The 24,946-nt window shown below is 41.4% G+C and overlaps 1 protein-coding gene across 2 annotated transcripts in view; it reads left to right on the plus strand.

Moving 5' to 3' along the window:
• Mroh8 (maestro heat like repeat family member 8) overlaps nucleotides 1-24,545 on the plus strand; it is an 88,201-nt gene extending 63,656 nt beyond the window's left edge. For both annotated transcript variants that reach the window (XM_027421276.2, XM_027421275.2), the window contains 13 exons: nucleotides 1,800-1,960; nucleotides 7,708-7,843; nucleotides 10,536-10,726; nucleotides 12,096-12,230; nucleotides 12,635-12,749; nucleotides 13,043-13,183; nucleotides 14,449-14,613; nucleotides 15,433-15,588; nucleotides 16,332-16,454; nucleotides 18,301-18,400; nucleotides 19,918-19,983; nucleotides 22,093-22,263; nucleotides 24,362-24,545. In XM_027421276.2, the coding sequence (XP_027277077.1) occupies nucleotides 1,800-1,960; nucleotides 7,708-7,843; nucleotides 10,536-10,726; nucleotides 12,096-12,230; nucleotides 12,635-12,749; nucleotides 13,043-13,183; nucleotides 14,449-14,613; nucleotides 15,433-15,588; nucleotides 16,332-16,454; nucleotides 18,301-18,400; nucleotides 19,918-19,983; nucleotides 22,093-22,241 (1,638 nt within the window). In that variant the 3' untranslated portion in view covers nucleotides 22,242-22,263; nucleotides 24,362-24,545. The remainder of the gene's footprint in view (nucleotides 1-1,799; nucleotides 1,961-7,707; nucleotides 7,844-10,535; nucleotides 10,727-12,095; nucleotides 12,231-12,634; nucleotides 12,750-13,042; nucleotides 13,184-14,448; nucleotides 14,614-15,432; nucleotides 15,589-16,331; nucleotides 16,455-18,300; nucleotides 18,401-19,917; nucleotides 19,984-22,092; nucleotides 22,264-24,361) is intronic.
• Nucleotides 24,546-24,946: the final 401 nt, after the last annotated feature.

The raw sequence follows: 24,946 nt of genomic DNA on the forward strand, positions 1-24,946 counted from the left end.
CCCATTTTTTAACCTGTGAAAATAGCAAGAATAGTGGGTCTAGAGAGATGGCTCAGTGATTAAAAGCACTGGCTGTTCTTCTAGAGGACCTGGGTTCAATTCCCTGTGCCCCACATGGTAGCTCACAACTGTCTGTAACTCCAGTTCCAGGGGATCTGACCCCCTCACACAGACATACATGAAGGTAAAACACCAATGCATATAAAAATTTTTAAAAATCATAAAAAGAAAATAGCAAAGATACAACAGAAACACACAAGAGAAGTCAGATGGCTCATGGATGGTTTGGGAGCCTTTAGTGGCCAGAAAGGCCAACTGTGAGAAGCTTTTCCAAAGGATTGATTACCATGTGTCTTGATGATATATTTGTTAAAATGTTTATCTGATGTATTCTTACTATAAAGAAGTAATTGGACTGTACTAAATGATTACAATAAATATACATTCTTAAATATGTGTAGGAAATCTGGACACAGTATATTTTCTATGCTGGGCTCACTGACTTACCATGACAGCCAAGACCGTGTTTCTCATCTTTTTACCTTTTCTGTCCATGAGGCAGGCACAGCTGAGACTTCATGAGCAGATGAATAAGACAGTCCAGAGAGATGATGCCTTCCTTTTAGTCCCTTTATTGAAGGCAGAAAATCCTTTCTTCCAGCCCTCAGTATATTCTCCCTCATGTCTCTTTCTTTTTGTCTGTTTGCTTTTCCCCCCTAAGACAGGGTTTCTCTGTGTAGATCTGCCTGTCCTGGAACTCACGCTGTAAACGAGGCTGGCCTCGAACTCAGAGATCCACCTGCCTCTGCCTCCTGAGTGCTAGGATTAAAGCGTGCACCATTGGCGCCTGACTCTCTCTCATGTATCTGTGGCTAGAATTGCACCCCCTGCCCACCCTTCAGCCAGCTTCTGGCACCTGGTATAAGAATAGCCATCTTATGGTGGGTGAGTAGTCAAACAGAGGGAGAACTGGACCAAAGCCCTGGCTTCTGCTTCCCAAAAGCCCAGAGAGGACAGTGGGTAAGGGCTCCCCTGTCACAACATGACATTTTTGTTATAAAATCACTATGTAATCATGAATCAAAAATCAGAAAAAATAGATGAGAAACAAAAACCCACTTCTCCATTTCTCAGGGATATAGCTTCTGTCTGTATTTACATCCTTCTAAATCTTTTATTTCCTTCCTTCTTTCATTTCTTGCTTTTTTTTCTTTCTGTGGTGCTAGATTGAATCAAAGCCCTTGTGTAAGTCAAGCAAGCATTCTACCCCCAAGCTACACCCAGCACCCCAGCTCTTCTTTCCTTTTATTCTCTCCACAACCCCTGATGTTGAGAATCAGATATCAAATCCAGGTCCTCATCTATGCTAGATAAGCACTCTGCAACTGAAGTACAGCTCCACCAATTTCCAAATATTTTTGTATACATACATTCATATGCAAGATTTTTTTTTTTTTGAGACAGGTTCTCTACACAGCCCTAGCTGTCCTTATACTCATTGTGTAGACCAGGCTGGCCTGTAACTCACAGAGATCTACCTGCCTCTGCTTCCCAAGTGCTAGAATTAAAGGCCACCACTCCGGAGATGATTGGAAAGCTTTAATATTATTTATGCATTCCTGGTCTTCATACATGCTAGGGAGGTGCTTTAGCAGTGAATTGAACCCTCAGCACCCTAAACTTTACAAAATTAAAGATATTTTTTCTTCTATCCATCCACAACCTCTCAGATATGGCTACAAAGATTCTATAATTGTCCTACAGGATTAAGGTCTTAGTGATATCTTTTTCCTCTTCAGGTGCCAGAAATAATAGGCGTTATCTGTGCCCGGCTATCAATAATCACACTGCCTACTGTCCGGCAACAAATCATAAATACTGTGAGTTTGTTTATCTCCAGACCTAAGTATACAGATATAGTGCTCAGCCATCTTTTATGTCATCCAGTGCCATATGACAGGTAAAAAAACCTTGTGCAACTTCTGTATATGGGCCCACAACCCATCTCTGTGTGTAATGAAACATGGTTGCTAATGAGACTCCTGTAGAGGAGATAAGGTACAGATTGGTCCCCAAGAAGAATATTCTAAAAGACAAATGGCCTTGATTCTTCAAAAAAGTTAAAGTAATGAAAAAGAAGGAAAGGAAGAAAGAAAGAAAGAAAGAAAGAAAGAAAGAAAGAAAGAAAGAAAGAAAGAAAGAAGTCAACTGGTGGTGGAGCAAAGAAGCCACACAACCCAGTGCAGTGTGAGATCTTGATTGGATCTTGGATCCAAACAAAAGCTGTAATTGAAAATTGCATCTGTACTTGATTTTTTAGAAGGTGGTGAAGGTTGAGATAGTGATTTACTATGTAGACCTTGCTGGCCTGGAGTTCATTAAGTAGACAAGGCCTGTCTAAAACTCACACAAGTGTTGGGATTATAGGCACGTGCAACCACATCTGGCTTCACTAGATTATTAAATTAGTGTGATTGCCTATGTGTAAAGTGATACTGTATGCAGGACATCCTAGAGGTGAGAAGATGAACACTAAAGCATGTGGGGAATCTCAACGCTGGGAGGCTAAGGCAGGAGGATGGAGAGTTCAAGGTCAAGCTGGCCTACATAGACAGACCCTGTCTAAATAAATAGATACAGATAGACAGGTATGAAAATTATTTAGGGGGGAAATCCATAACGCTGGCATCTCACTTGAAGAATGCATTCAAGAATGATTTTTGCCCCAAATAAATAAAAAGTTTAAGAATATACATAGGGAAGAATGGGGTCCTAAGGAGAAGTTTTTGGGTTTTTTTTCCCGCTTCCTTCCTTCCTTCCTTCCTTCCTTCCTTCCTTCCTTCCTTCCTTCCTTCCTTCCTTCCTTTCTTTGTTTTGCAGAGTGTTCTTACAGTGGTAGGTTTAAGTCTTAGAGTCTAAGAGGTATATATGAGGAAGTCAGTGACACTTGAGGAGAGACCACCCACCCTGCCCCTTTATCTGGGGGCAGCATTCCCTTTAAAATCTGATTCCTATATTGTGATTCTGAGCAACTGTTCTATTTAAAAAATATTTTTCTGCTTAAACCTATTTAAAAACTGCTCTTTTGTATGAATGCCTTTTTTATTTTATTTTTTTAAGATTTTATTTATTTATTATGTATACAACATTCTGCTTCCATATATATCTGCACATCAGAAGAGGGCACCAGATCTCATTACAGATGGTTGTGAGCCACCATGTGGTTGCTGGGAATTGAACTCAGGACCTCAGGAAGAACAGTCGGTGCTCTTAACCTCTGAGCCATCTCTCCAGTCCCATGAATGCCTTTCACTAATGTCTTGGTATAGTGCTGGTGTTCTCTATGCTGAACTAGACCCTTTACTACTAATTGCTAGGATAGGACTCTTACCCATCTGGAGGAAATACATACATTTCCGTGGAAGCTAATATGGATTTTTTTTAAAGATTTTATTTATTATATATACAACATTCTGCTTCCATGTATATCTGCACACCAGAAGAGGGCACCAGATCTCATAACAGATGGTTGTGAACCACCATGTGGTTGCTGGGAATTGAACTCAGGACTGCCGGAAGAGCAGCCACTGCTCTTAACCTCTGAGCCATCTCTCCAGCCCCACTAATATGGATTTTCAAGGAGTCTTTTGTACATTTCTCTAATCAATTGGTCTTAAGCCGTTGATCCTTCCCATGGCTCCTCTGTCCTAGAGTCTTACATGAAAGAGTCTAAGGAAGGCTGGACAGACTGGTGTGCAGGAGGAAGTGACTAGATTAAGGGGTCTTTCTGCATAGATGGACCAAAATTGGACTAAAGTTCTAAAATTGGGCTGTGTTGATAGCCACACAGCTATACCACACTAAAACATTTTTTAAATGATCAGAAGTTATAGAACAGCAATATATTTATTGGGTAGGACAGTTGACTTTATACTTCAGGAGAAGCCATTGAAGAACTTCATGGTATTGGCACAAGCATATCTCTGTGAGTTCAAGACCAGCACGGCCTACGTAGCAGGTTCCAGGCCAGCCAGGGCTACATAGTGAGACCCTGTCTAAAAGAAAGGTAATTGAAGATGTGAATGGCCTGAGACATGCCTTTTGCCTGTGACTGTGGTGGAGATGGATTACAGATTGTGCAGCTGTATAGAAGGCAGGGCAGGCATGGAAGGAGAGGTGAGGCCCACATGTCTTCAGAAGCAGAGAAGAGAGGGACTGGGAACAGAATCATCTCTGGCAGGTGCAGCAACCAGGAAGAGGAGCACTAAGGCAGAAGGCAATGCGGGTGAAGCAGGGTTTAGGGCTTGAGAGGCCAGGTTGAGAGGAATTGCTTTATACTGTTGTCAGGCTCTGTGCAAGGTGAGATGCTTTGGGTAGCTCAACTCATTACCAGGGGTCCAGGAAGAGACATCTCAGAGCAAATAAGTGATGGGGTCCTGACTTACCTGGAGTTCTGTCCTAGACTGTCACAAGAGCAGTCAGACTGTCTCTCTCTGCTGACAAGGGAGATGGCATGTGTTTCAGGGTGTGCCTCCCCGGTCTTCTAGTACAGTAATTAGGCATTGTTGGAACTAATGCATCCGAACATCCCAGGAAGCTAGGATCTTCCAGGCCCCCACACATAGTTTAGTCAAGATTCTAGTTACAAGTAGTAGAGATGGTGCTCACACAAGCATAAGGAATCATAGGTCTGTGGTACATGAAAGTCTCAAGTTGTGTCCTTTGTTTTCTAGAGCCCCGTCCATCTCTTCCCCTTTGGTGGACTGGCATACTGGTTACAAAGTTGGTAACTTTATTAACAACTTTTCTTATCATTCTAATAAAACATACGGCAGAGTGGCTCAGTGTGTGGTAATAGGAGAGTTAATTATAGAAGTTGTTCACATTGTGGAGGACCAGGAAACAGAGCAAGGCCAGAATCAGGGTGCATATAACTTTCAAAGCCCTTCCACTAATAACCGACTTGAACTCATTCTGTAGACCAGGCTGGTCTCGAACTCACAGAGATCCACTTGCCTCTGCCTCCCGAGTTCTGGGATTAAAGGCGTGTGCCACCTCCATCAAGCTTGTGACCTACTTTTCTGCCAGCTGGATCCCACCTTCTAAAGCAGTGGTTCTCAACCTTCCTAGTTTTTCAATCTTTAATATAATCCTTCATGTTGTGGTGACCCCCCCATCATAAAATTATTTCCATTGCTACTTCATAACTGTAATTTTACTATTGCTATGAATTATAATGTAAATATCTTGTTTTCCTATGGTCTTGGGCAGAGGAAAGAGTCATTCAATTCCAAAGGGTAGCAACCCACAGGCTGAGACCCCTTGAACAGCTGCCCTTCATTTCTCAGGCCTCCTACTTCACATGTCCTGAATCTTACTATGTATTTTTATTTCATTTTATTTATTTTAGTTTTTTGAGACAAGGTCTCACTATGAAGCCCTGGCTGTCCTGAATCTTGCTATGTAGGTCAGGCTGGCCTTTAACTTACTAAGAGCCACCTCCCTCTACCTCCCATGTGCTGGGATTAAAGGTGTGTGCCACCACACATAGCTCTCTCTCTCTCTCCCTCTCTCTCTCTCTCACACACACACACACACACACACACACACACACACACACACACACACACACCCCACTGTATTATTGTGTGTGTGTGTGTGTGTGTGAGTGTGTATGTGTGTCTGTGTATATGTGCATGTGCACACACTCAGGTGGGTTCAAACAAGTCACGGCAGGAGTGGAGGTCAGAATACAACTTGTGGGAGTTAGTTCTCTTTGTCTACCATGTTGGGCCTGGGGTTCAAGCTAAGGTGGTCAGGCTTGGCAGCAGGTGCTTTTACCTGCTGAACCATATTGTCAATGCAACGTGTTAAATAAACTCAAAATGATTTGTTTCATAGTAAAACCTGAGAGTCATTGTGTGCTTTCTAATTCCCAGCATCCTTAGCATGTGCAGCAAAGTAGAGTATTTTGGAAGTGTCTCCGAGGCTTTGTTCTCACAGTACTTTATTTACTGCCTTAGAATCACAGAAAACATTGCATGTCTGTGCTCTGTTATTCTTACTTTCTCTGCCACCAGCCTTTTACAGAGTTCCACATACTGTTCAAGCCTCCTTCCCCTCAGGTTTGCTTGGGATCTTGCTTTGTTTTATTCTCAGATTTGAATTACTAAATTAGAGGCCAGTGTGATGACTCATACCTGTGATCTCAACACTCAGGGGGCTGAGTCAGGAGGATCACTGTAAGTTGGAGGCCAGCCTAGTCTACCTAGTTCCTTCCAGGACTGTCTTAGCTACAGAGTGAAAGCTATCTAGAAACAAAAACAACAAAAAGGCAGAATTACTTAGGTAGGAAATGATTGTTGGTATACTGTCTGAGAGTCTCAGTATTCAGAGTGATTCAGGTAGACCAGAGTCTACACACACACACACACACACACACACACACACAAATTAGTTTGTAGCATGCAAAGATGCCAAGGTAAATTCTGAAAATTATCAAGAATGGGAGGGTTTGGGGATGTATTTTATGGTAGAGCGCTTGTCAGCTTGTCAAGTATGCATGACGTGCTAGATTAAGTCCCCAGCATGCGATAAAAAAGAAAGACTTTTAAGGGCTGGTAAGATGTCTCATCAGGTAATGGCATTTACTGCCAAAACTGAGGACCTGAATTTGAGTCCCAGGAACTACAAAATGGATTTCAAGAATTGGCTCTGGAAAATTGTCCTCTGACCTCTACATGTGTGGGATGGTATACAAGTACCCATACATAGAAATATATACAATAAATATAATTCAAGAAGTTTAAACAAACAAACAATAAAAATGGAGGCTGGAGCAATATCCCAGTCAATTTTTTTTTTTTTAAAGAAAGAAAAAGGTTCAGTCCATTGTCTTCCACACTTCTTCACAGTGTTTATCTAACTCACAGGCCTTGCCTTTGAATTGCTACTAGAGAGTTCTTTTTTGAAACTAAGTTTCAATATTTTTCTCAGGCTGGTCTTAGCTGTGACATCAGCTTTGTAGACATTACTACATACTACTTTAAGATCTAAGTAGGATCGGAGGTTAATTTTTAGGAGTTGACCTTTTCACACATCAATACCATAGTCCACAAAAGATAGATATGTCTTTGAATGCCTTTTGTGGACCTGGCACTGTGCCAGGCTCTGAGGAATCCCTTCCTTCAGATGCACACACACAGAGCACTGAGCAGTGTGGGGATACCGAGGAAACCTGTACCAAGAAGAAATGTAAACGCGATGGGAACTCTGCTGAGAAGCATGGGGAAGCACCAGGAAGCTTGACAGAAGAGACGCCACTTGATCTTCTTTTGGGGGGAGGTGATAGGCAAGAGAAAGTGGGAGAAAAGGCCTCTGACTTGAGAAAATGGTGTGACCCTCTAGGGTAATCACAGTCCATGGTTTGTTTGGCAAAGGTGAATGGTGAGAGGTGGCTAGAATGTGACCGTGTGATACAGAAACAGAGGAACTCATAAGTTTCCTTAAGATGAGTTTATGAATGACTGTGGTCAGTGCCAGGCAGTGAAAGCTCAGTTACTGCTATGCTGTCAGGAAGTATGTTTATTGATAGCTGAAGAACTGAGCAGAGGAAGGTTGGATTCCAGAATGACTCTAAGAAAGTTGTGGTCCTGGGAGGCCTCGGATAAGCCCTTCTCACGATGCTTGCTATTGTGGGATTTCTAGGCATCTGGCTGAATTGTGGAGAACCCTTGAGGTCGAGCTGTCAAACACGACCTGGGTCCTGTGGAGGCTCCTGAGAAAGCTGCAGAAATGCCACGGTGTGCCCACCCAGGAGAAGATGGCCTATGTGGCTGTTGCTGTAAGCCATTGCTCTGCCCTCTCATGTCAGCATAGGGTGCTCCCCTTTGAGGAGGACTCACTGGAGCACAGATTCTAATTGTTCGCAATAATAAAAACTCAGAGTCAGCTATCAGGGGGTGAAAGCTGAAGCATCAGAGAAACAGAGTGGCCAGCCCCTAGAGTTCTTACCTCTACCAGTGCTCAGACCAAAGGTGTGCTCCTGTCCTCAGACTGCCTCTTCAAACTGCATCTGTCTCTAAGAATCCTCAGACTGCTTCAGATTGTGGGCTGCTCAGACTGCGCTGAGCTCCTGTCTCCTCCTGCCTGCCTTATATCCATCTTGTCGCCCACCATATTACTCCTGTCCCTACCTCCCTAGTGTTGGGATGAAAGGCCAGTGATCCCAAGTACTAGGATCACCTTTGTCTGAGCTCTGTTTCTCTTTTAGACTGAATCAATTTCGTGTAGCCCAGTGTGGCCTTGAACTAACAGGAATCCGTCTGCCTCTGTCTCCCAATTGTGGAATTAAAGGTGTGTGCCACCACTGCCTGGCTTCTATTGCTAACTATTGTGGCTAGCTCTGCACTGTGATATTTAGGCAAGCTTTATTTGTTATATAGCATAAACAAAATATCACCACAACTCACCCTATCCAGAGGGTGATCTTTTTGTTCTATTTTGAAGTTTGTCTCTAAAATTCATCTGGAAATCCATGTGCATTTTTCATTGGCTCTGACCTGGAGGGAGTGGAAAGGATGGTAGAGCCTAATACAGAATGAACATGCCTACTTCTAGCCTTTAAAAACTTCCTAAAGTAATTTTAAAAATTTAAAAATGTAATAATATATAAAATAGAAAACAATGGCCCTTTTAATTGGGGATTAGAAGGCTTTCTATCTAAAAGAATGTTTTAGGCCTTGTAAGCCATATATATTTTAGGGCTTACAGGTCATACATAGTCTCTGCCACATAATCTTTGGATTTAAAAAAATCTAAAACCAATACAGTACTGTGTGCCTGTCATCCCACCTACTCAGAAGTCTGAAATAGGAGCATCATTTGAGCCCAATAGTTAGAGACCAATCTGGGCAACAATTTTGTTTTCAAAAGGAAAAACAACAAAACTTAACACTTATACATACAAAAAAAAAAGAAAACCAAAAAAAGAAAACCATTCTTAGCTCATAATCTGTTCCATCTTCCTCATGAGATTTCTAGAAATATCTGTGCCTGTTCATATTTGATGTTTACCTACCTATTTTCCTTTGAAAACAACACTTTTTATAGCAGTATTATGTTCACAGTCCAACTGAACAGAAAGTGCCCAGGGTTGCTGCACACCTCTGGCCTTGGGCATACCAAGACTGCTTCCTATCACTATATATGCTTTCACTTTTTTTTTAAAGATTTTATTTATTTATTATGTATACAACATTCTGCTTCCATATATATCTGCACACCAGAAGAGGGCACCAGATCTCATAATGGATGGTGTGAGCCACTATGTGGTTGCTGGGAATTGAACTCAGGACCTCTGGAAGAACAGCCAGTGCTCTTAACCTCTGAGCCATCTCTCCAGCCCATATGCTTTCATTTTTTGAGACAGGGTCTCAGGTAGCTCAGGCTGGTCTCAAAATAGCCATATAATAAAGGGTGACTTTGAACCTCCTACTCTGGCTTCCCAAGTGCTAGGATTCCCTCCACACCTGACCTCCTGGCAGGCTATGCTTCTCACCTTATCTCCTGCCTCCTGCTTTTAGGTTCTTCTTTGTCTAGTCCCAAGTATTGTCATAGTATTTTAAACTTCCAAATTTCTTTCAGCATTTCTAATTTGCTATTATCTTCTCTTTTTTCTCTTTACTTATTAATGTATGCTTTTTAAAAACTCTAAAATGTAGCTGGGCTGTGGTGGCACACACCTTTTATCCCAGCACTCAGGAGGCAGAGACAGGCAGATCTTTGTGAGTTTGAGGACTGCCTGGTCTACAGAGCAAGTTCCAGGAGAGATAGGGCTGCACAGAGAAACCCTGTCTCGAAAAAAAAAAAAAATTTAAATGTCATGTTAGTGTAGTTTTAGAAGTTAGGGCAAGGAAATGTGTATTTCAGCCACACGATGCAGCTTGTGATATAGGAGATGTGAGAGGGACTTGACATTCTCATTTCCACCGAGCTCCCAGATGATGCAGTCTTGCAGTGGGTACACCTTGAGCAGCAAGCCTTTACATTTGTCTTACTTACTGAAGGATGAGAGCATTTTGTAACACAGTGATACAAAAATACTTTTCTGAGTTATTATTAGTCATCTAATATGATAGTTTTTTGTGGTTTTGTTTTATTATTTTTAGTTGTATCTAATGAAGTATACTAATAGTTTCCAGTTATGATTTTTGGATGTCAAGTCTGCTAATTGGACACACACACACACACACACACACACACACACACACACACACACACACACACACACGTGTGTGTGTGTGTGCATGTGTACAAGCGTATGTATAATGTGTATGTGTTGCTAGGGATTGAACCCAGGGTCTACCACTTGCTAAGCATGTACTCCACTCTGAGCATGCCCCAGTTCAGTCCTAATGGTCACTTTATTCTTATTCTCCCCGTCATGTTTGTTCCCTCTACCAGTTACCATTGCTCTTCTCAGAGGGTTAGGACCAACAGGCACTCAGGTCTTCCCTGTGCCTTTTCTGCCACAGGCAACAGATGCCCTTTATGAAGTACTCATGGGAAACAAGCTTCGAGCAGCTACATTCCGACTCTTTCCTCAGCTCCTGATGACACTGCTCATCCAGATTCACCACAGCATCGGCCTCACCATGTCTGATGTCATCATCCCAAGTGGCCTGTATGCAGAACAGGAAATACCAATGGAGGTTACACCTTTGTGGTACTGCTCACTGTCATTTCATTGATCTTAACACTGGTTAGACAGTCCTGGGCACTGCAGTAGACATAAGGATAGATGTGGTCCTAACTGTGAGTGAACATAGGTCCACATTGCCCAGGAATCACTCTGGCTTTTATTTGCTGCCTTTAGTTTTCTTGGTACCAATGGTTAACTTTCACTATGTAGGTTCCTGGCAGATAATGTGTGATATTGTGCTGGACCTTCCCTGACAGACCAAGTAGAGACAAAACCAGCAAGCCAGCCTCCAAAATTGGATTTATCCAATGAAATGATTCCTTATTTCCAGGATATTGCTTGGAGAGACTTTTCAGTTCCTTAACAAGGTCTTGCTAGACATTTCTAGTGCTGCCGACACATAGATCTTATGGAAGGAAATGCCATACCATGGGATACTTAGGACCAGGCTGAGTGTCAGTGTGTCCCAGTATACTCTCCTGCATCTGTTTAATGGGCTGCATGCCCTGGGCCAATCCACTGTTCAGTACCTTAGTTTCCTTTTCTGTAACCGAGGAGATTAGACCACAAGTTATCTCCAAGAACCCTTCCAGCTCTAACATGCTCTTGAAGCTATGTCTGGGATGGCTATTCAAGAAGTAATTTTGTAAATTATGCTGGTAAATTTTATGGAGAAATATAAATTGCATCTTTTTCTTTCTCTTTTTGAAACAGGGTCTCATGTCCTGCAAGTCAGCCTCAAACTTTGTAGCTTAGGATGACCTTGAACTACTGAACCTCCTAGCCTCCAAATGCCAGGGGTCCAGGCATGTACTATCATGTCTGGTTTTTGGAGTGATGGTGATCAAACCCAGAGCTTACAGCATGCTAGGCAGGCCTTCTCCCAACTGAGCCAAATCCCTAACCTTAAATTTTACCTCAATTTTTTAAAAAATCAGTGGATCAGGCTGGAGAGAGAGTGTAGAGATTAAGGGGCCTTGCTGCTCTTGCAGAGGACCCAGGTTCAGTTTCCAGCACCTACACGACAGCTCATGACTGTCTGTAACTCCAGTTCTAGGGGATCTTGTAGCCTCCATGGGCACTGCATGTGGTGCACAGATATGCAGGCTAACTCATACTCATAAAATAAAAATAATATTTTTTAAATGTAATGGGTATCCATTTAGCATCCCAAATCAGTTGCTGAATCATAGATCTTCCAAACTCCTTGAGAAACAAAATCAAGTTAAATTTCTTTATGCTGAGAGTTTATGTGGAAGGCATTTCCAGTTATCAGAGCATGAAGCATCTCTTTAAGAACTCTAGAAAGGGATGGATTATATACAGCCACTGGCCCATCCCAGTGATTAGTAGTCCTATTATTTCCATCCATGCTTGTTTTTGCTCAACTTAGCTTCGCCATACAAGCTACAAAGACTCTCCTCCTCAGAACATTGTGCTGGCAGGAATTCAGCATCATGGAAAAGAATGATGGATGGACTCTTCTGAAGGGAGAATACCATCTTCAGGGAGTATCTCTCCTTGCCAAGTAAGACTTCCTTATCCTAATGTATTCATTCTCTCCAGAAAGCAGAATTGTTTTATTTTCTCCTTTAAAAAAATCACAATAACTAAAACCATAACAGAGTATGTATTTTTTTTTTGAGGCAGGGTCCCACTGTGTCCCTGGCCTGGAACTCTCTCTAGACCAGGCTAGACTCAAACTCATAGTGATCCTTCTGACTCTGACGGACCCCCTCCCCCTTCCAAGTGCTGGGATTAAAGGTGTACACTGTTGTGCCTGGCTATAGTATCTGTAACCAGGAAAAATTTTCAAAAGTCTTGGTCCTGGCATGACCTCCTGAATACATAAAGCAAGGTAAAAACTTTGGACACAGGCAAATGCCATGTGGGTTGGCATATGTCTGAGTTTTCTGTTGGTCTGTCTTACAGTGCCTTGCTGGAAAGAAGTCACCTCTTTGCATATAAGACCATGTACTTGTTAGTCCCTTTGATTAACCGAGGGAATGAGAAACACAAGCTCACATCTGCAGGTTTTTTTGTGGAGGTAAGAGTTCTGTAGGTACTGGATTTGGGAAGCCCAGAAGGCAGCAGAACCTCTATTCTAAGCTGTATTCAATTAGGGACAGGCATTCTGTGTATGCAATAGATGCCTTCTTTAGATTCAAGCCTTTTGAAAGCCTTTTCTCTCACCCTTGTCAGCATTCCTTGTGTTCCTGCTCCCAGCATCACTCTGTACTGTCTGCAGCAGCTTGGTGATTTCAAAGGAAAATGTATACTTTGGAGTTGGTGGGAAGGTAGCTCCCTTCAAGGAAACAGCTGCAAGGTCATTTCTTTCAGCTCTTAAAGAGTCCAGTGGCCAGGAGATTGCCCAAGTTATACTCCACTGTCCGCCTGAAAGACTGGCTGTATGATGAGAACAAGCTCTTCAGGATTCTTGCACTGAGGGGACTATACAATCTTGTCAGACACCAAGAGATGGTAAAAGGACCTTTGACCACTGATTTACTGGTAATAGATACAATAAGTAGATAATAGATACATAATAATAAGTAGATACACAAATAGAACAACCCCAAAGATACCCAAGAAACTCAGGGAGTGTTGGGGCAGGAGTGAGTGGGGGAATACCTTTTTAACACTGTACATCCATCTATACTATTCTACTTTTATATCTAGCAGTTATGTGGATACTATTAAAATTAAATAACTTTAAAATTCCAAGTCATAAATATATAATACTTTGAAACTTGCATTTTGTGGGGGAGGTACACTTATTTTTACAACACAGTAGAAAATATCCAGCTGCCCGATTGTTGCCTTATACCATGCTGCCCTGCGGAGTACTTGGATATTCCAGGATATTTATCATCTAAGACAGAGATCACTGTCAGTCATAATGAAAGTCTTCCACATCTCATTAAAAAACTATGCCTCAGCTGGCCTGTGGTAGCACATGCCTTTAATCCCAGCACTCGATAGAGGCAAGAAGATCTTTGTGAGTTAGAGGTTAGCCTGGTCTACAGAGCTAGTTCCAGGACAGCCAAGGCTACACAAAGGAACCCTGTCTTGAAAAACCAAAAACAATAAAAGAAAAGAAAAGGAAGGAAGGAAGTTTATGCCTCAGAAATAACGCTGAAGCTTTAATTTTGCCACTTGAGATGTATTTATTTTATAAAAAAAATGTATACACATATGGAAAATGACAAATGCTAGTATATGCTCATTCTGACTGATTGGATGCATGAACGTTTGTTTATGCCACTTATGTATATATGTTTACACATAAACACATTTTAAAATCCTGAGATTTCTTCCTTGTGGGAGTGTAGAATGGGGAGGGCTTTTAAGGATCCTCAGTCAAACCCTGATGAATCCCTACCAAGGAGTTTTCAAGCCTTTGTTTGAATAACTTCCATGCTGGAGAACTCATTCTGGCCTGAGCTGGCCATTCCACTTTTTCCTGTGTTGGGAGAACTTTTCCTTAAACTCCAGGGTATATATCCCTGGCTCTCCCCCTACCTGGTCCTACCTGTTTTATGAGGCAATTCACGACAGCTCCTCCCCCTCCTCTACACACCAGGCATGCCAATTGTAAAGAGAGAGAGTTCTTAAGCCCTCGTTACCACCAGAGTTAGGAGAAATCCACAAGAACTAGGTTACCTAAGTGGGTGTGGGGTCCCTCCATTTATAATTAGATAATGAGCTACCAGGAGAGGAGGTCATGGCTGCTTTTGGACACACAGAGAGAAGACATCAAAAGTACGATACCCTGCATCGTGGATAGCTTACAGGAGAAGGATGAGAGGATCGTTTTGTTGGCCATCCAGACACTGCTGCAGCTTGTCAAGACATTGGACTTCACCACCTTGGCCGCCATAATGAAGATCCTGTGCTCCTTATTTGGTGATGTAAGATAATGAGAGGAAAGATTCTTCCTTAGAGGATAGGTACCTACCAGCTAGCAGATTTTGAGACCATAATAAGGCCATTTTATTTTACTTACATAATGGATTTTTTATTTATAGAGGCCTTTTAGATCTTCTCACTCAAGACCCTTCCAGATAATCTGTTATGTCCTGCTTTTCTGGACTGATGTTATTAGTTTTTCAGACTTAAAGGATTTTGAGACAGCAGGGTAGTGTTGGTGCATGCCTTTAATAGGGAGGCAGAAGCAGGCAGGGGCCAGCCCGGTCCAGGATGGCCAGGGCTACACAGAGAAACCCTGTCTCAAAACAAACAAACAAACAAACAAACAAAACCTCAAAAATTTGAGACACACAGACTTACCAAGGCATTGTTTTGCTCTGTGAAAGGGGTTAAGTTTGTATAGGACAAGGAACAGTAAGAAATGGGTCACAAGAAAAAAAAAAAGAAATGCGTCGAAATGACAAAGATTTGTCCAAAATCACAAAGATTTTCTAAAAGAAACACATAATGCACATTAACCCACATCCTCAGTATATGCTAGTTAGAAAACAGCTTGTGTGGGTGATTAATACCAGTACTGGATACAAGCTTTTTCAGCAACTGGTGGAACTACCTATTTCTTGCTTATACAGTTCAGAAATAAGAGCATCAAACACAGGTCTTGCTGTCTTCCTATATAGTTGATTGCTTGCCCTCACTGTATGCAGCTAGATAGCTTCATGTTAAGACTCCCTGGAGTTCTTATAAGCTAGTATGAGCATGTTCAGTGAGCTGTTTCCTTGTGAATCCTCCATTCTTAGATGAGACGAGGCGTCCATCATTTCTCCATGACTCTCTTTGGAGCCTCCATAAAGGCTGTGAAACATACAGATAAGAAGTGTGTGGAGAGCCACGTCCTGGAAAGCTTGGTCCCACTACTTCTGTTTTCTCAGGATGACAATGATGACATAGCTAAGGTAATGCCAGTTTCTTTTCAGCTGTGAGTAACTGAGTTTAGATCTAGCTCTGCAGATAGTTTTTATATCCTCTAGGGCACAGACTCTGCCATCACATTCTTGTTCCTTATGTCCTCTTGCACAAAACTACATCTCAGGCATTTCCCTGAGTAATTTGTGGGAAATCACTCTGTATTTCTGTGTAGCAAAATATGGTCTTTGTGGGGAAGAACTGTGTATTATCACTTTGTAGCCTAGCACAGAGCCCAAAATATAATGCTCAATTCAACAGACTCTGGGTTAATGACAAACGTGTTCTTTTCTTTCAAGGACTACCCCTGGGCCTTGACACATGGAATGTATTGGGGTTAAGTTAGAGAATAACCTCTCTGGACCATCTGGAGACTTTATTTCTCCTAAGCCTTCAAAAGGTTTTGCTGAAGAATTGGGGTTTTTCATTTAAACCACCTAGTATTAACTGTATCTGTTCAGGCTGGGCTTAATGGCATAGATTTGTAATCTCAGCTACTTGGGAGGCTAAGGCAGGAGGCTTTCAAATTCAAGGCCAGTGTGAATAACTTAAAAGAGTAAGGCTGACAAGATGACTCAATAGATGCAGTGGTTTCTGCATCCTTATCTGACCCAGAGTAATTCTGAAATTATAGGCTTTTCACATTAAACTTTGGTGTCAGTTTTACTAAAGAAAATTTACCCCAGTTAAAGAATGTTTGAAAATGCTGATGTTATACTCTCTTCCCCCACAGGAGAGTAGACGCGTCCTAACTTTATGTGCCCAGTTCCTGAAATGGAAGCTGCCCCGAGAAGTGTACTGCAAGGATCCCTTCTACATCAAACCAAATGAAGTTAGAAGGGTCTGCAAATTCTTTGTATGTGAGAAATACTGGCTTTGTTTTTTTCTGATTGTTTTTAGTGGAGACATGGCATGCAGGAAATATTTTCCACCCACCCTTTCACAGTAGTAGTTGCTCTCCATGAACTGTTCAAGAGTTAGATCTCTTTTCTACAGTTCCCCCATTTAGTCACAGGTACTTTAAAATTTTTTATGTGTATGTGCACACACATTGTGTGTGCACAGTGTGCAAGTGGAGGTCAGGGAACAACTTTCAGGAGTCAGTTCTTGCCTTCCACTTTGTGAGGAAGGCTGGGTCTCTTTCGTTTCAGCTGATGTGAGTCCCGTCTCGTTGGATGCTGGAATTATTCATCCAGCATCTGTTTTGTGGGTTCCAAGGATCAAGCTTGAGTCCTCAGGCCTGCATGGCAAGCACTTTTACCCACTGAGCCATTTCACTCACCAACAAATTTACTAACACATTTCCTCATGTATGCAAAAGACTGGTGGTATAAGGTGTAATAACATCACTCAGGAGGCTGAGTCAGGAGGCTCAGTCTGAGTCTGAGGGCAAGCTGAGCTGCAGAGTAAGATCTTGTTTCAAAACAGTAATAATAAAATAACTGATAAACTAGAGAGCCCCACTAATTGCATCAGAAACTATAAGGTCAGACTGATAGTATCTAGTCAAAAATTTTTACTTGGGCTAGGCTTGGTTGTGCACACCTTTAATTCCAGCACTCAGAAGGCAGAGGCAGGCGTATCTCTGTAAATTCAAGCCAAGTTGTTCCAGGCCAGCCAGAGCTAGAGAGACTTTGTCTAAACAATAACACAAATGTCCATGTGAGCTAAATTGAAATAATTGTGTGTTGTCTTCACATCTATAGCCCTTTCTTGATATAGTGGATTGTCTTTTTCTTTCTTTCTTTCTTTCTTTTTTTCATTACAGCATTAACCCCTAAGCAAAGACTGCCATAAGAAGACCTTATAAGAAGGGGGCAGCTTGTTACTAGCCCTGAGACCCAGATGGCATCTTTTGTTTATAAACCCAGCAGAGCCTATATGATCCAGGGTAGCTTCAGAAGGTCCATGCATAGTTTTCTAGAAACTGATTGAAGTAGAACCGCCTGGACCCCACATTGAAGTCTCCTAGACTATTTCTAGGCATCTTCCACATATCTAAAACCCAGAATGGTCTCTTCCCATCAAGCTTGCTGGGCTGAGAAGCACACCATAGTGCCTTTGCCTGTTTTTCCTGGGTGAACTTCAGCCATTACTTACAGTTGATGCAATAATGACAATATTTCCAACAAGACATTTGCTATTCCCAATAGGTAAAAGTGCAAACTATCCATGTCAAATTGTAAGCTCTATGAGAAACAATTCTTGTCTCCCCTTCCTGTTTTGTAAGGTGCTTGTCCTTCTAAGAGGCCCTTGGGTGCACACATTCACCCAGAGAGCAAGATATATTTTCCGTGTAGTAGGCCATGGCAACCCAGTTTTAAAACTTCTTGTCTGTAGCCTGCAAACTAGTAAGAAGACTGAAAACTTCTAAGAAACTAAAATAGAAACCCCAAGTAGAAAATAGTATGTGCCAAGAAAAGAAGCTGCAGAGTACTTAGAGCCAGATTGACTCACAGGAAGAGCTGGAAGGGAGGTTAAAGCTCAAGGTAGCATGTAGAGGTAAGAAGACAGAGGTGCAGAGAAGTCAGGGTGACTTTAAAGGTGTCATGGACAGGTGTACACGGTGGGTATTCTGAGGACCTAACTTTACAGGGCTTGCTATCATGGCAAAGCAGTCACTGTGACATTCACTATAGTAATTCAGATACTGCTGTACTCACCTGCTACTTTATTGTTATATACTCTTCCCATCAACTTAGGGTGAAAAAAGCAAGGGGAAAATAAACATCCTAGACCAAACACTAATGTATTCCAAGGACCCAAAACTTCCCATCAGAAGAACAGCTGTCTTGTTTATAGGTAAAAGAAAACCCTTTCATTTGTATAGCTACTTTATTCTATACCTTGCCATGTTGTGTTGAGTATCATACATAGTCTTTCCTTACAGAGAATGTATTGCAGTCATATTCACCTCATAACTCTCTTATCCCTCACCCGTTCCCATTGATCCCCTTCTTCCCAGACAGTCTCTCTTCTACTTTCACATCTTTATTTTGGTGACTCAAAATATTTAATTAGGAATACTATAGGAACATGGGTAAAGGGCTATTTACAGGAGCCTGGGTAACTTACAAGTGACTACCACTAAGAAAAATGTTTCTTCCTTCACACTACCCCTTCCAGCAACCATTAATTGCCTGTAGATCCTCAGGGAGGGGTAGGACTTCACAAGCCTCTTTCCCCAGGAACCTTTGTAACTGCCTAGAAACCCTCAAGGGCACTCAGGGACTCAAGTCCTTGGTGAGAGTGTGTCAGTGGGCCCAGTCTTGTGCAGGTCTTATGCAGGTCTTGAGCTTATGAGTGCAATGTCTAGAAGACATATTCTACAACACTCCACCTGCCCCCTCAGCTCAGACATTCCTTCAGCCCCCTCTTCTGCAGTGTTCCGAGCCCAGGACAGGGAGACAGATGTCTCAGTTAGGGCTGACACCCAATAGTCTCTTATTTTCTGACCAAAGCTGACAGCAGCACTAATCTATGAGCATAAACCTAAGTATCTATCAGCCAATCTGATGGTCACAATAATCCATCTAGCAAAGCAAAAACAGTATTTTCCCTGCTAGGACTTGACCTCCTTAGCCACAAACTTCAAACCAGACTTATAGTATCAGGCATAATCTTTCTGTAGATGACCTTGAAAACACTTTCAAGGAAGAAGGAATGACATTATTGACCAATAACTATAAGGCACTTGGAAATATTAATATTAATAAATAAAACTATTTATTGTGTGTGCACATGTAAGAGACATGGCATTTACATGATGTGGTAGATATGTGGAGTTCAGAGAGCTTGTGGGAGTCGGCTCTCCATCCACTGTGTGGGTCTGGGAATTGAACTCAGGTTGTCAGGTTCACAAACAAGCACATTAGCCCTTTAAGCCATCTTGCTGGCTCTTGTTCCTTATTATTTTGGTTATTCAGTTTTTGAAACAGGTTTTCACTGTGTAGGCCTGGCTGGTCTGAAACTGATATGTAGACCAGGCTTGCCTTGAACTCAGACAGATCCACCTGCCTCTGCCCCCTGAATGCTAGGATTAAAGATGTATGCTACCACTCAAGGCTCTGCTTAGCTTTTGAGATGGTTTCACTGTGTAGTCAAGGCTAACTTGGAACTCATGGCAATTCTCATGCCTGAGCTTCCCAAGTGTCGGGATTACAGGTATGAGCCAGAATGCCTGGCTGGAATTTATTGTTTTGAATATGCCTTATTAACAAAAGGCTAATTCTGCCACCTGCTTACATTATCAATTGATAAAAATGAAAAGCTTTTAGTTTATAAAAGCAAAAGTCTAAGACTTACTGTCTTGTGTTTAGGGATCTTATCAAAGTATGTGGATCCAAATGAACTCAAGAAAAAGGGTACTGACTGGATAGAGAATGGTAAGTAATGGCATTGCTTGGATGTGGAATACATTATTTTGGAAGGTACCCGAGTCTGTGACTACAGGCAGGCTCTGTAGCACAGCTGAGTCTGGCATCTAAAACTCTGGACTTATGCAGCAATAAAAGCACAAGTGATTGTAATTCAATTAAATTATTGTCTCACCTAAAGTCTAAGACCCCTTAGGAAAGGGGTTTGTCTGGAAATAGATTATTTAATGACTGTCTAAGGGGACATCCCAAACTTTGTCAGGAAGTAAAACATCATCTTTCTAGAAATCTATCCTCACAAATTATGGTGATGTCTCACACAAACCTCAGAGGCTGCCCTACCGTCTCAGAAGCTGTGCTGTCAAGTGTAGGATTGAGTATGAGGATGCTTAGCCTCTAAGGCAGCCATCAGAACTGTTTTCAGAACCCTTGGTGAGTGAAACTTTCTCTAATTGCACAGCTCTGCAGACTGAGTGCTCAAAGAGTTCTTACTCCCACTTAAGAAGAGTTGTATAAATCTGGAGATAATGTTTAGTTGTAAGGTATTTGTTTAGTATGTGCAGATGAAGCTTGGCATTAGGCTCTAGGTTCAATCCCTAGCACTGGAGAGGAAAGGGAGTTATAGTTAGAAAAGGTAAAGAAACACAATGCATATTCTCACAATCCAAAATCACTACTTTCATAACCAAATTAAAAATCTAAACAATTTGCTTTTTTAATTAAAAAACAATTTGCTTTTTTATTTAGTTAGTATGTGTATGGAGGTAAGAGGACAAACTACAAGAGTGAGTGATTCTTTTCCTCAACCATGTGGCTCATAGGGATTGAATTCAGCTTGTCAGGCTTGGTGGCAAGTGCCTTTACCCACTCCGTCATCTATCTTTTTCTTTCTCTTCCTTCCTTCCTCCATTCATTGCTTCTTTCATTTATTCCTTTTCTTTCTTTTCTGCGACAGGGTTTCTCTATGTAGCACAGGCTGGCCTTGAACTCACAGAGATCTGCCTGCCTCTGCTTCCTGAGTGCTGGGATGAAAGGTGTGTGCCACCACCGCCCAGCTTCCACTAAGTCATCTTGCAGAACCCAATTTGCTACTTTTAAAAACACAGTAATTATTGAAACAGGTAGGGAATGAGGCTAATATAAAGAAGACAATGTTAATTTTCTTAATATTTATTTGATGTATATGTTTTGCTTGCATATAGGTATGTATGTGTACTGTATATGTATTGAAACTTTTGTTTCAAAAAAGAAGAAAAGAAAGCCATGTAAATTATTCTATGGAGTAGGATACTATATGACTGACTTTATTTCTTACCTAAAACACTAGGGGAACAAAAATTCTATTTCCACACAGAAATGACTCAGATAATAATGAGATATTATTCCACAAAACAAGCAATTATCCCCAAACTCAGGAGGTAGAGGCAGGAGGATCATGAGTTCAAGGTCATACCAAGACACTGTCTCAAAAGAAAAAAAAAAAAGACAAGTTTTTGGATCATATGGTTCCATTTGGACAACAGTATTGAAGCAAAGCAGTGCATAGAAAATAAGATCCGGAAGGCATATTTTTTGTGTCCAGACAATGTTTCTCTGTGTAGGTCTGGCTGTCCTGGAATTTGATCAGTAAACCAGCCTAGTCTACACAATAGGTTCCAGGACAGCCAGAGCTACATACTGAGACCCCGTCGTGTCGCGCCCCCCCGCCCAGTCTCTCCAATAAAGAAAGAAAACAAGAAAGAAAAGGAAAATAAGAAAGAAAGAAGGAAAATACCACAGGGGAATAATGATATGAGTTAACTTTTTTCTTTTTTTTTTTTTTAAGAGTAAGGCACGAAGTTAAGAGGTCAACATTAGACATAGCTTGGCAGGCCCAGATAATTATTTTAGGTAGACTACTTAAAATATGGCCATTGCAAAGGAATGAAATACTAAGCAATTCAGAAAAGAGTGGGTTTTACAGGTCAAAAATTTGAATCAATTCATCAATGTATAGACTTTGAGATAGCTTTGGAAAAAGCTGCCTTTTTATCCCAGCTCCTCTGGTTTGTTGGCTACTTGGTATCTAGAGCAGTACCCCTTTCTAGAAACCTCCAGTCTTGGTTTTCTTCCATGTAGAGCTGAGAGAACTGTTACAAGATCCTGAGCCCTCTCTGCGCATCGTCGCCTCCCAGGCTCTGTTCCGAATCCAGAGGGTGAGGAATGAATCAGAATCCCAGATAAGAGTTTCCTGGTTGAGGAAGCTCTTTGGCTGTCTTGATACTTAGAATGCAAAACACATGTCAGCAGGTAAGGGCAAACCCTTTTAGAAACTACAGAAGTAATAAACACATTCCATTTTCTCTCTTTTTTTCAAATGTTACCATATTTCTAATGTGTCTATGAGTGTGTACATGTGTGGAGATCAGAGGACAACTTCTGGGGTTTCTTTCTTTCCACAATGTGCATCTCAAGGATCAAACATAGACTGTCAGGCTTGGTAGCAAATACATTTACCCACTAAGGTGATCTTGCTGGCCCAAACTCCCCATTTTTCTTCTAGACTTAGGCAACCAAGCTACTTTCATGCAGTTAGTTACCTCCAACATAATCTCCCTTAAAAAACATTTTAGTAGCTAAAATATATCAGGGAATTAAGTTCTTGATTTAAATTTACAGATATAGTAAAAATTGTAGTGAGTTTGAGTCATACAGATACCCACAAAGTTTAAGTGCTGATGACTCTGCTTTAGAGAGACAGAGTGGGGCGGGGTAAGATGGAGGGAGAGATATTCCAGGGCCCTAAGTCAGTGGAAGGGTGGAAATAGGAATGCTGAGCATGTGAGAGGCCCTGGGTTCGGTACACAAAAACAAACAGGTCACACGTGTAACCCCACACTTGGGAGGCTGAGGCAGGAGAGTCAAGAATTTAAGACCATTCTTGATTATACAATGAGTCTGAGGCCAGTCTCTACTCCATGAGAGTCTGTTATAGTCTATCAAAAAACCAAGACCCATGTGCCCACCCTTAATCCCAGCACTCCGGAGGCAGAAGCAGCCAGATCACTAAAAGTTGCCTGCCAGTCAGGTCTACATAGTAAAACTCTGTACCAACACAAAACAATCCTTAAGTAACAACAACAAAAAAGACAAAAGAAAAATTCCAAATAAATGTCAGTGTTGTAGTGTTAGTATTGTTGGCTTTGCTGTCAAGGCTAATTGAGTGTCAACAATCTAAAAGATAAGAGATACCAGTCTATTTTTAAGTTTTCATACTTAACATTTTATAAAATCTCACAAGGGCTTTCTTCTTTCCAATTCCTTTTGAAGCCTGTGAGCAATAACAAAATTCTGACAGGGTACTATGCTGAGTCTATCCCAGTATATAGAAAGTCCCCACTCCTTTCCCCCTATGTTCCTAATTTCTCCAACTAACGTGCCAAGTCCCAGAAAGCTCTAAGTCAGAATCTGTTCACTACCAACTGCCCACTTTAAATGTATGTGAAGAAAATGTTCTCAGGAGATGAATTTTTCTAAGATGCAGATAGTTGAACTGGAGAGATGACTCAGGGGGTCAATTCCCAGCACCCACATAGCAGCTCACAAGTGTCTGTAACTCCAAGATCTGACACCCTCACACAGACATGCATGCAGACAAAACACCAATGTACATAAAAAGAGAGAAACAGATTAGTTTATGTTGAATGAATACCTTGGTAATTGCACATAGAAGCATGGGAAATCCCAAAGGGGCATACTAGAAATGAGGTACTAAGTCTAATTTCCAGGCTCTTGTTTAGTGGAGAACCTCTCCAGGACAAAAGAAACCTATTGGGGTGATATGGAGAGAAAAAGGAAATGTGACAACTGGCAGATGAAGAGCTACATCCAATAGTGAATTGCATTGTTTGTGTTGTTCAGTGAGCAGTCTTAGTCATTATTCACCCTCTTTCCCACTCTCTTTCTCTCTGCTGAGATGTCTTTCGGATCAAATCCCTCTATGGTTCATAGGGAGTAGGATGTGGCAATATGCTACTTGTAGCTCCAAAATGAAGACCTTAGTTGCCTGATGGATTCAAGTATGTCCAAGCTATAGTCTGCAGGCCACAGGCATCCTAGATCACAGTGTCACATTGGACATCCCTACTTAAATCTTCACTCTTGAGTCAGAGCCAAGAATATACCTAAGTCACTACATGTAAAACTGCAATGAATGCTAACTAAACATACATTTGAAGGACATTCACACCTCACCATATTTTCCTTAGCTCCTTTTAGGAAACCAACTCTACTATCCACTTTTGAACTAGTCTGTTTTCTAGATTTCCAATAAAAACCGAATAGCAGCACATTATATAATTAACCCTTTTAATTCTTAATTCACTCCATTATTATCTTCATTTTGCAGATGGAGAAACAGAGGAAACAAACATGAAAGTGAGTTGCTCTGGGTCACACAACTAGTAAATGGCAAAGCCAGGATTACCCAAGTGCTCTGACTCCTACACCCACACCCTTGGTTAGTCTGCTGTATTCTTCTCCAATCTACTCTTTCTTGTAAATGGGAATAAACGCAGATCTGCTCTACAGTTCATCTCAGTTGCTGAATTTGTGCTCCAAAAAACTTATGCAACCAAATATGTTTTTAGTGATACTGATCCTCCAGTGTTTTTTTTTTTTTTTTTTTTTGTATCAAATTCATGGACTGGCCACTTCTTTCCCAAAGGTAGAGTAATGTACATTTTGATCACAGAGAGTATCCATCCATTCTGGACTGTAAAGAGAATGGAGTTACATAAAAACTGGTGGGTGTTTTTTTTAACCCTTTTTTCAGTCCTTTGTTTGACTTTATGAACTGTTCCATTCTCAGGGTAGAAATAGACCTGTAGGGATGGAAAGACATTCATCTTTAAGTTTCCATATTTTAAAAAAATGAGAGAACAAGCCAGGCAGAGTGTCTTATACCTATATCCCAGCACTTATGAGGCAGAGG

The sequence above is a fragment of the Cricetulus griseus genome, chromosome 6 (assembly GCF_003668045.3).
Source record: "Cricetulus griseus strain 17A/GY chromosome 6, alternate assembly CriGri-PICRH-1.0, whole genome shotgun sequence".
In the NCBI taxonomy this organism is placed as follows: domain Eukaryota; kingdom Metazoa; phylum Chordata; class Mammalia; order Rodentia; family Cricetidae; genus Cricetulus; species Cricetulus griseus.